The sequence below is a fragment of the Betta splendens genome, chromosome 9 (assembly GCF_900634795.4).
Source record: "Betta splendens chromosome 9, fBetSpl5.4, whole genome shotgun sequence".
Taxonomy (NCBI): domain Eukaryota; kingdom Metazoa; phylum Chordata; class Actinopteri; order Anabantiformes; family Osphronemidae; genus Betta; species Betta splendens.
Window position 1 is genome coordinate 23,413,279 of NC_040889.2, and position 11,276 is coordinate 23,424,554.

An 11,276-nucleotide genomic window follows, 5' to 3' on the forward strand; every position below is an offset into this window, starting at 1 on the left:
TCAGCTTTGTCCTTGTCTGTTTATGGATGAGGTTGGAATGTTGGTGGTTTTCTGGAAGGTCAGGGAAGATAAAGTTGTCTGCATGTTTACTTCAGCGCCACATACAGAGATTTATTTTCCAATGTGAGTATTTGTTTATTTGTGTATACAGCATGAAAGTCATCATACATGGTTTGTTTTGTAATACTTTAATTATTAAAGATGTACGGTACAGACGAAATGATTGACATTTATGAATCTTCATTGGTTTAATGCAGCGCTTTGAGCTCTAGAATGCATTTTCTATTAATCTAATCCTAATTTTATGCACAGGCTATGAAGCAAAGTGTTAATTTTATATGAGCGCATTTCTAAACAATTTGCACATTTGCCTCAAGAGGCCCCCATTGGTTCACTGTAAACTCACTAAGCACTTCTGCTTTTCTTCTGTTGGGTTTAAAGGTCAGCTTCCTCTGCTGTTAGTGCCTGTGATTTAGGAGTATTGAGTTTTGTCAAGTTAACCCCAACTTAAAGTGCACATTGTGCTTTTAAGCATTACTGTGGTTATTAGATTATTTTCTTTTTTAAATGTGGAAATTGTCCATTACGGTACGACATCCGACAGTGGTTTCCAAGCTGACAATCGAGGCGTGAAAAGATGAAATGCGTTAAAACGCCCTGACTCTCTGCAGCTGCTGTGCTGTGGACGGTTCAGGCCTCATTTTGCTGCGTCTCGTACTCGACTTCATTTTCCTCGACTTCTCCGCGTATTTCCTCATAACCTCTCTGTGCTCCAAACCCAGAGCGTCTGCCCGGTCTCTTCATCAGGACCGCCACTATGACCACCAGTGCCACCAGGCCAATCACCCCAAAGGCGACTCCTGCCTTCTCTCCACTGGACATCTCATTCAGTTCTGGATTAAGCTTTTCTACAATCGCCTTGATTTCGTCTGGTTTGGCCAGTTTCCACATCTTGGTCTGCCCCACTCTGACCCAGCTCTGCTCTCCCTCAGTCATCACCAACACTGTGTTGGTAGCTTGCATGCTGATAAGTGGAGGTTTAGTAAATGGGGGCAGACGGATTGGCTGCAGCTTTCCACCTGTGAACAGACCTGACTGGACACAGTAAAGGATTTCACAGCCGTCGCTCACGGTAGCAAGGTGCTGACTGAACTTGGGAGGGCAGCGACGTTTAGACCCTGCCAATGGGTTGGTGGACTGGCAGCTGAAGAGGCCTCCAAAGGGTACTGCATACCTGGTACCGGTTTCATAGTCATTGCTCACACAGATGATCTGGCCGTCAGAGAGAAATTTTACTGGAATGAAGTTTGGGGGGCAGCTTTTAGCATTGGTGATGGGATTTAGGAGGGACGGGCTGTATATGCCTCCAAAGAGATACCCTGAGTTGTCTGGGGCCTTTCCACTGACGGAGCACCAGTATGTGTTGATTCGGGCAGATTGAACATAGTAGTTGTTCTGACACACTTGACGATGGCAGTGTGAAAGATGGAAAAGCCCACATCTATATCTCTGGTCGTAACACTCATACTTGTGGTAACCCTGTTGTCTCATTTCTGATCTCAGTAGAGTCTGGGTATAAGGTGGACGACAGGAGAAGCCGCCTGTTTCTGGGTTTTTCTGGGCCAGAGCATCACAAAGTGGATCAGCATCTGCACTAATCTTGATGCACACTTGATAGACGCCACCAAAACTGAGGTTTGTGGCAGGACCGTCGCAGGAACTATCGTCAACGTTGGCCTGAAAGTTGAAGTTCTTGGAGTTGACGTCTACGCAGCCAGGGCGGGTGTTGACTTCATAGTATCGCTCTATGGCCTGACTGACTCTCAGAGACACTTTTCCAACTGTGGGCTGTGGCAGATCAGGTAAGGTGTTGATGTTTATGAAGTAGTGAAGTGGGAATCCAGACCGATCGATAGCAACCAGGTTGTTCCTGATATTTTCCTGCCACTTCTGCAGAGTGATGCCAGGATAGAAAGGTGTGCCCCCATGACTTTGCATTAAGGAGTACTGAAGGTTGGTTTGATATGTTTGGCTGGAGGAGCTCTGTTGGGTACTTTGACTGCTGATGTCAAACTTTAGTTTGTCAAAAAAGTTAAAACCAGCTTGTGCTTTGATGGTGGTCTGGTCTGACACACTGTCTGAGACATATGACGAACGAAGGTAGTCGTCCTCCACTAAAGCAGCTCCTGCATCAACACTAGTGATCACGTGTGTTCCATAATCTAGAACCATCCTCTCTGAGAGATAGTCGGCGTTCCTCGTCTGGTTGTTTTCTATTGCATCAGCGATTTCCTTGGCTTGTTGAGCAAAACGTTCGTCTAGAGCAAAGTCTGGGTAAGCCTTGACTGTGTAGATGAAGTTACGAACCTTTGGAGCAAAGGATTATTATTAGTATGTCTTCTTGTTTATTGGCTGTTTTGACATTTGCTCTGAATTTCTGTTTTTTTTTTTCAACCACTTCAGTGCGTCGTTATTGAATATTAACTACATCATTCACATTATTACTTTATCAACCAGAAATAGCAATAATTGGTCTCCTTAATCTAGATCTAAAAATATAGAAAAATTATATATATTGTACAGCTATTGAGTTTTATATGTGACAGAATTGAAATCATACCTGCACTCTAGTTGTAGTTGCAGAGTCTTTGACCTGGTGCGTTTTCATTTTCTGGTTCTCAGTAGAAAATTTAGCATTCAGCACAGAAGTGAAGGATATGTCTGCGTTAATGGTCTCAGATGTGGAGCTTTTCTGCTCCAGCCAGGAGCTGATGATCTCTGAGCTGGTCTCCACGCCCGTCTCCTTGTGAGGGATGATGAACACTTCGTCTGGGATGAGATAGAGTCCGTCTTCAGTGGTCTGGCACTGAAAGTAGCTGAGATTCATGACCCGACCCATGTCCATGTTCCGGAGGTTGTCCCAGCCTCCACCTGGCAGCACCTCCAGTGCCGTGATGGAGAGGTTGGTGGAGGCTCGACATTGTCTAAGCCAGTTTGGTGGACGTCTGATGGGAACAGGAGAGCAGGTGTGGAGGAGAGAGAGAGCCAGGAGGACCGCTGCTGTCTTCATGGTGACTGGTAGAAAAGGGAACTAGAATGACTGAATATAGGGTTTAAAGTTCCTCCTCCTCTTGAAGCAGAAGCATCTTGTGGGAGAGGAAATGTTTTGCTTTCACTTCAGCATTTTTGAAACATATTAATATACATATACTCTTAACTACTGATAAACAACAACGGCAACTCATATAAATGTTATTTCTTTTTTTTAATATAACACTGGAACAGTAAGCTGCAACTTATGGTTAAGACCTGGTAATACCATGAAATCACCTAGTCTGAAAAAGAAAGTGTAACTATAAAAAAAAGCATTTTCTAAGAATTTACCTCATATTTTATTTTGCTGGTAAGCTTCTGATTGTATCATAAAAATGTTTTAAAATATGAAAATAATTTTTTAAAAAATCTATGACGCTACAGTACTGTCCATAATAGATGGGTGACATCAGAAGGGGAAACTCATACGTAGTCTAGGTTTCATCTGAACCCAGTCGACCACAGCTTAAAGGAACTAGGTAAAGTACATATGGTAGGAAGAGCTTTGTTTCACAGAAATACCTTTGTAAGCTTTAGGTAGAAGTCGATTTGTTTATTGACTTCCTCTTATCAAAGCAAACAGAAAAGAGATGTGAAAACAAGGTCTGTGGAAGGGAACTGGCTTTTGCACGTTTTCCAATCACGAGTGTACATCTGTGAAGGCAAAATATCAGGAAACTGATGAATAGACCAAAAGTCAATATGTCATTCAGTAAATAACTCAACTGTTGCTATGGAGTGTAGTCTAAAACTGCAAAGCAGGCCCAAAACAATTAGACAAAGACTGTCAGAGGTTAAATGTAAAATGAAACAGAATGCCCATAAATATGTTAGTTTCATACTTTATGCGACGCTTGTTCTATTCTACTAAATGGGGTTATTGTATTTGTTTAGGTTCTGTCACAATAAAACATAGGTAGGATGTTTTGTGGGAAATTCCATTACATCATCACTGGAAAGGTCCTAAAAATGTGTGTCTGAGTCACTACACAGTAAAACCAAGGTTAAACATTAGTACACTTGATTACTAAAAACAGCAGAAACTTTTTGTCATTGTTTATATAGGTTATTAGTGCATGCATGAATCAATAAGGAAATATCAAGTTGTTGTTTTTTTTAGGACATATCAAGTTAATAAAATACTCTTCTATTGTAATCGTCATGTTTGGTAATGTTTAAAATTATGGCAAAGTAAAGTCAAATAATGAATGAGGTTAAGCTCTTTTAAACCATATACTGTCAAATGTTAATTCTATAGTCATAATGTAAGTTAAGTCATAATGTGAGTTAATTATATCTATACTTACTGTACAAGAATATAAAATTTGACTCATATATAAAGTTGTAACATAAATATAGCATTAAATGGAAATATTCCAGCAAAATACAAGCACCCTGGCGTCTATAAACATACTGGGTACTGTACTTGCACATTTATCCAAAACAAAGAACACGCAATGTTGAAATACTGGTTTACCACTTTCTACATTATTTATTTTCTATCATTTAATAATTCAATTCAATTCAATTCATTTTTATTCAATTTTCAATTCAATTTAATTTTATTTACTGTATATAGCGCCAAATCACAACAAAGTTATCTCAAGGCACTTTACAAAGTAAGGTTTAAGACTACAACTAAACCCAACAAATCCCACATACAGCAAGCATTTAATTTGACAGCAACAGTGGAGAGGAAAAACTCCCTCTCTAACGAGGAAGAAACCTCCAGCAGAACCAGACTGGATGTGGGCGGCCATCTGCCTCGACCGGTTGGGGTGAGGGGAGAGAGACAGAGAAAAGCACAGCAACAACAACAAGCAACAACAGAGCACAGGCAGGATGGTTGGACCAGGGACTGGACACAGGCAGGATGGTTGGACCAGGGACTGGACACAGGCAGGATGGTTGGATCTGCAGCTGCCCATCACAGACACCAAACTTTGAGTCCAACGATACCTATAGGTAAAGACAGAGTGGGGGAGAGAGAGAGAGAGCGGGGGAGAAGCACACTACTGGAGAGAAAGAGACAAGGTTAGTTGAACATAGATACATTTAATTTTATGTATTACTGTGATTTAGAATATTTTTTCTACAATAATTTTACTTGATTCCAAAAAGCTTTCATTTGAATAATGCATGATCTTTTTCATTGTAATAGGTTGAGCTTTATTTATTTTACGCTCTACCTGGCCAGGTAGAGCAATTGATGCCTTTGACTTCGAGTGTACAAATCTGATAAAAAGCTTCAATGTATCATGAAGCCAGTAGATGGCAGCAGCAAACAATCCCTACTGTTAATTAATGGGTCCAACTGCCTATTATTGCATGGCCCCCATAGCTGCAGCATATGTAGCATGATTTCTCAGATATTCGGTTCGTTTTCTGGACCTTAAGGGAAAGCTTTACCAACTTTCAATAGAGGTTGACCCAAACGATGGCAGCTAATATTTAAGAATGAAGAGACAATCATTTACGCACATATTACTTTGAATCCATCCATCCATCCATCCATCCATCTTCTACCGCTTGTTCCCATGTGGGGTCACGGGGGGTGCTGGATCCTATCCCAGCTGTCTTTGGGCGAGAGGTGGGGTAAACCCTGAACAGGTCCCCAGTCTATCACAGGGCAACACATAGACAGACAACCATTCACACACACACTCACATCTACGGGCAATTTAGATTGACCCATGAACCTACAGCTTTTAACTGGTTTATTATGACTAGGTAATGACACTATTTTACAGATTATTTAGGCTTACTGTTATGGGAAAAAAAATGTTTCTTCCTTATTTCTATGCAGTTATTATATGATTTATGACTTATGTTCTGCAATTAATATCTTATGTTTTGTCTTACTCTATGTATTTGACATTTCACCTACATTGTTCAATGGTTGTCTCTGGCTAATAGACTCTCAACTCTAGCTCCCAAACCCAAGGTCGGGGAGTTGTGTCTCTGTCTTTTGAGACTTGGTGCTCCTTTCTCACAGATAGTTGGACGTCAGCGATGCAGGTGTGAGAATGTAAATATCTTCACACACACTGCGACAGGGAGGAGATGGTGTATGTAATTTGATTGGGTTAGAAAGACATTCCACCGTAGTCGGACAGAGAGGTTAAAAGGCAGAAGCAACTTGAGGATCGTGGGCTCTTTGCATCACACCTTCGTGGTGTGTGCACTGATCTCCCCAGCTGGTTTTTGGTTTGTTGATGTGCACGATCAACATCCATGCTTTTGATTTGCTTTCCCCATTATTTTTATTTTACTTTATTTTTATAATAAATTACACAAAAGACAACTCTGTCATCTGCCTCTTTATGGGAAATTTCCACCACACTTACACACATCCTCCATATACTTTTAAATTAAAAGCACCAATCCAATCTTAAGCCCAAATGGCACTTTTTCTGCTTCTGACTGGTTATTATTAAGTTATTATGATTAGTTAATAAGACTATTTTACTGTTTAGCAATAACCTATGCATGCTTTCTCTAATACTCCAACTTTTCTAAATATAAAATTCAACTATTTCCTCCGCAGCTACTGTCTGTGCTGTTTTAAATGTTTCTACAACTTTCTACAACTATTCCTATAGCACTTAAACTCGATTAGCTGTTTTAATATATTCAGATATGTTTTAAATATTTCAGGTACTTTCAGCAATTTGTCATCAATGCAGTCAGCATGGAAACATTTACTGTGCATTTTTCTTCTGGAAATGCTTCATCTAGTTTTATCTCATTTGTACATCATGTTAAATGGAGATGTTATGTCTAAAATGAACAGCCAGAAATCACTGTGACGTTGTCTTGTATTTAAGCTCTCAGTTTCTGAACAGTCTTTGTTGGTTCATTGCCTACTGTTCCCTGGTGGTTACTCTGCTCATCGTGTTCCTGTGTCCAATGTTAAGGTTTTTCTTGTTTTGGTTGTGTCTTATTTGTCGTTGGTAGCTTGTTTAACCTGCACGTGCAGCGCACTTAGTTTGTGTTTCCCTTTGTGTTTATTTAATCATTCATCAAACTGTTTCTCGACATTCCTGTCTCTGGGTCGTATATATATATATATGTATCTAATATGACAGGAGCCGCTTTTAGAGACGTCAGCCTTCGACTTTTCCAGTGTTTCAGTGATCCGGTTTTGTTACTATAGTGTTTGGGTGGTTGGGGGTTGTGTTATTTTTACTACTGTATTTTTCTTCTTCTTCTGTATTATGCTGTTGTGAGACGAAAGGTCCCCATTGTGGGACTATTAAAGGCTTTCTTTTTCTTATTCTTATCTAAAGAACGTCAATTACTTCAAAGAAACCTACATAGTTAGTGATGTGCTTTTATAGTTTTTATCTTTGCCCTCCTAAAAAGAACTAATATGACAAAAGCTGCCGGTGGGTGTAATGACTAAGATTAGGTCAATCAAGAAAGAATCCCTTTGTGTTCTGTGACCAAAATATTTGTTGTATAATGGTGTTTTTACATACAAGACCAGAAGCAAACAAAACATAGAATGAGCATATACACATAATATACATTTTTTTTGCTTTTTTTTAGTGCAAAATGTTGAAAAGCAAAGGAAGCAGAAAAAGGTAACATTCAACAATGGAATAGTGTAAACATTAAAAAGATTAAGGACAATCAGTTACAGTTTAAATCACTTAGCATTTTATAACATTCATTTTTCATTACCTTCACTGTGTTGTGGTTCTCAGCATCAGAAGGGAAAAACTGAAACCACTTCTGTCTTGTTTTTTTAAGCAAATTAAGAAATAAGAGAGAGATTTAAAAATTTATAGATTGAGGTGTATATAAGAAAAGGAACAAATACATCCTAATATTTAGTCTAATCCAATCCCAGTACTTCTGTCTCGTCTGTGCCTCGACCTCTGCCTCGTCTCATTATCAGAACCGCTGCTACTATGACCATGACTAGTACCACCAAGCCAATCACCCCAAAAGCTACTCCTACCTTTTCTCCACTGGACATTAGGTTCACTTTTGGATCATTCTTTTCTACAATTCTTGGGATTTCATCTTGATTGGCCGGTTTCCACATCTCGGTTTGTCCAACTTTGACCCAGCTCTGCTCTCCCTCAGTCATCACCAACACTGTGTTGGTAGCTTGCATGCTGATAAGTGGAGGTTTAGTAAATGGGGGCAGACGGATTGGCTGCAGCTTTCCACCTGTGAACAGACCTGACTGGACACAGTAAAGGATTTCACAGCCGTCGCTCACGGTAGCAAGGTGCTGACTGAACTTGGGAGGGCAGCGACGTTTAGACCCTGCCAATGGGTTGGTGGACTGGCAGCTGAAGAGGCCTCCAAAGGGTACTGCATACCTGGTACCGGTTTCATAGTTTTTACTCAAACAGATGATCTGGCCGTCAGAGAGAAATTTTACTGGAATAAAGTTTGGGGGGCAGCTTTTAGCATTGGTAATAGGATTTAGGAGGGACGAGCTGTATATGCCTCCAAAAAGATGCCCTGAGTTCTCTGGGGCCTTTCCACTGACAGAGCACCAGTATGTGTTGATTCGGGCAGAGCGAACATAGTAGTTGTTCTGACACACCTGACGATGACAGGTAAAAACCAACTTACACGTATATTCCTGGTCATAACACTCAGACTTCTGATAACCTTGCTGTCTCACTTCTGATCTCAGCAGAGTGGGGGTATAAGATGAACGGCAAGAGAAGTTGCCTGTTTCTGGGTTTTTCTGGGCCAGAGCATCACATAGTGGATCAGCATCTGCACTCATCTTGATACACACTTGATAGACGCCACCAAAACTGAGGTTTGTGGCAGGACCATCGCAGGAACTATCGTCAACGTTGGCCTGAAAGTTGAAGTTCTTGGAGTTGACGTCTACGCAGCCAGGGCGGGTGTTGACTTCATAGTATCGCTTTATGGCCTGACTGACTCTGAGAGACACTTTCTCAACTGTGGGTTGAGGTAGATCAGGTAAGGTGTTGATGTTTATGAAGTAGTGAAGGGGGAATCCAGACCGATCGATAGCAACCAGGTTGTTCGTGATACTTTCCTGCCACTTCTGCAGAGTGATGCCAGGATAGAAAGGTGTGCCTCCATGACTTTGGATAAAAGTGTACTGGAGGTTGGTTTGATAAGTGTGGTTAGAAGATAAACTCTTTGGGGTATTTTGACTGCTGATGTCAAACTTTAGTTTGTCAAAAAAGTTTAAACCAGCTTGTGCTTTGATGGTGGTCTGGTCTGACTTGCTTTCTGTAATATATGAAGAACGAAGGTAGTCGTCCTCCACTAAAGCGGCTCCTGCATCAACACTAGTAATAACGTGTGTTCCGTAATCCAGAACCATCTTCTCTGAGAGATAGTCGGCGTTCCTCGTCTGGTTGTTTGTTATTGCATCAGCGATTTCCTTGGCTTGTTGAGCAAAACGTTCGTCCAGAGCAAAGTCTGGGTAAGCCTTGACTGTGTAGATGAAGTTACGAACCTTTGGAGCAAAGGATTATTATTAGTATGTCTTCTTGTTTATTGGCAGTTTGATATTTGCTCTGAATTTCAGTTTTTGTTTTCAACCACCTCAGTATGTCTTAACAAGGACTAGATGACTGATCAGAATTTGATACTGGCAGAGCCACAGACTGCTACTGTGAGAATGTGTCTACCTAGACTGTGTAGATGAAGTTACGAACCTTTTGATAAAAAGTTTAACATTAATGACATTCTCCCATATATTATACAAATAAAAACAATAGACTCATACCTGCACTCTGGCTGTTTGTGCAGAGTCTTTGACCTGGTGCATTTTCATTTTCTGGTTCTCAGTAGAAAATTTTCCATTCAGCACAAATAGGAAGGACATGTCTGCGTTAATGGCCTGAGATGTGGAGCTTTTCTGCTCCAGCCAGGAGCTGATGATCTCTGAGTTGGTCTCTACGCCGGTCTCCTTTTGGGGGATGACAAACACTTCATCTGGGAGGAGATAGAGTCCGTCTTCAGTGGTCTGGCACTGAAAGTAGCTGAGATTCATGACCCGACCCATATCCATGTTCCGGAGGTTGTCCCAGCCTCCACCTGGCAGCACCTCCAGTGCCGTGATGGAGAGGCTGGTGGAAGCTCGACATTGTCTAAGCCAGTTTGGTGAATGTCTGACGGGAACAGGAGAGCAGGTATGGAGGAGAGAGAGAGCCAGGAGGGCGACTGCTGTCTTCATGGTGACTGATAGAATGGAATGATAAGATGGCTAAATAAAGGTTAGGCATCGTGTCTCCTCCCATTTTGTGGCCTATAAAACAAACTGGAAGATCTTGTAAAGCAGCTGGTAAAGTCAAACTGATTTCACTTTCATTTCACATTGACAAAGTATAAAAACATGACCAATATTAAAAGTTGGCAAGAATAAAAACATAACTATTATAAAAAGATTAAAAAATTGATTAACATTAAAAGTTGACAAAATTATAACTAAAGGCTTTGCAGAAAGTGTGTGTGGCTAATTACTAAACTTAATAATAGTTTCATTAATTTGTCAAAATCTCTCTCTGCTCTGTGAAAGCAGAGTTTCACCCCTGCTAAAGAATCTTGTTCCAGCAAAACCCTAATGGTTATCACAAAAATAACTTTATGAATGCTAAAGCTTCAATGAGCAACCTGTGTGAATTTTATGTTTGAGGTTAACTAAACTTCTAATGATTGTGGCCACAGTGGCAATTTCAAAATGTCAGTCTTTCCGCATTTTTCCCAAACAATAGGTAAAAGTTAACATTGTATTTTATAGGAGAAATTCAGGAATGCTCTGCGCAGATAGAGACCATACTATGGGTCTAATGGCTTAGCAAGGCATAGAGAATACGTTTTAAATATTAACTGAATCTGTTTGTAGAGTTCGTAATCTTGTTGAAATCACACAAGACGCTGTTCAAATAAAAATAGGTTTATTATTTCCAATAACCCAGTCAGAATATGGTAATTAATGAAAAATAAAAAGTTCTTTATTGCCTGTTACAGAAACAATGAAAACTAGGACAAGCAAAGTCATATTTTTTGGAATAAATGCAAAGATTTAGTCCACACAGGTTAAAACGCCACCAGAAAAGGCATATGGGCATCATTTAGTGTTCACTAAGGAGCAGTTATAAATTTCCCCATTACGAATTTTCCCCATTTTTTGGACTTTTAAAGGCTTTCTTATTCTTATTTCTTGGTTG

At 40.3% G+C, this 11,276-nt stretch overlaps 2 protein-coding genes across 2 annotated transcripts; both read right to left on the minus strand.

Annotated features, from left to right (window-relative positions):
• Nucleotides 1–100: 100 nt before the first annotated feature.
• Nucleotides 101–3,178, minus strand: mpeg1.1 (macrophage expressed 1, tandem duplicate 1). Its single transcript, XM_029161066.3, has 2 exons — nt 2,621–3,178; nt 101–2,367 (listed from the first exon to the last, which is right to left on the minus strand). Exons 1-2 carry the CDS (start codon nt 3,068–3,070, stop codon nt 691–693), a joined length of 2,127 nt encoding a protein of 708 aa, XP_029016899.1. The 5' UTR covers nt 3,071–3,178; the 3' UTR covers nt 101–690.
• Nucleotides 3,179–6,398: 3,220 nt separating this feature from the next.
• On the minus strand, nt 6,399–10,282 carry LOC114861624 (macrophage-expressed gene 1 protein-like). The gene is made up of 2 exons (XM_029161067.3): nt 9,833–10,282; nt 6,399–9,559 (listed from the first exon to the last, which is right to left on the minus strand). The coding sequence occupies exons 1-2, from the start codon at nt 10,280–10,282 to the stop codon at nt 7,934–7,936; spliced, it is 2,076 nt and encodes a 691-aa protein (XP_029016900.1). The 3' UTR covers nt 6,399–7,933.
• Nucleotides 10,283–11,276: the final 994 nt, after the last annotated feature.

Excerpts from the sequence above, each read along its gene's own strand:
- mpeg1.1 (XM_029161066.3), bottom strand. The coding sequence starts at position 3,070 with ATGAAGACAGCAGCGGTCCTCCTGGCTCTCTCTCTCCTCCACACCTGC. Across the intron at positions 2,368-2,620 it reads CAACTACAACTAGAGTGCAG|GTTCGTAACTTCATCTACAC; the intron begins GTATGATTTCAA and ends TTTGCTCCAAAG.
- LOC114861624 (XM_029161067.3), bottom strand. The coding sequence starts at position 10,282 with ATGAAGACAGCAGTCGCCCTCCTGGCTCTCTCTCTCCTCCATACCTGC. Across the intron at positions 9,560-9,832 it reads CACAAACAGCCAGAGTGCAG|GTTCGTAACTTCATCTACAC; the intron begins GTATGAGTCTAT and ends TTTGCTCCAAAG.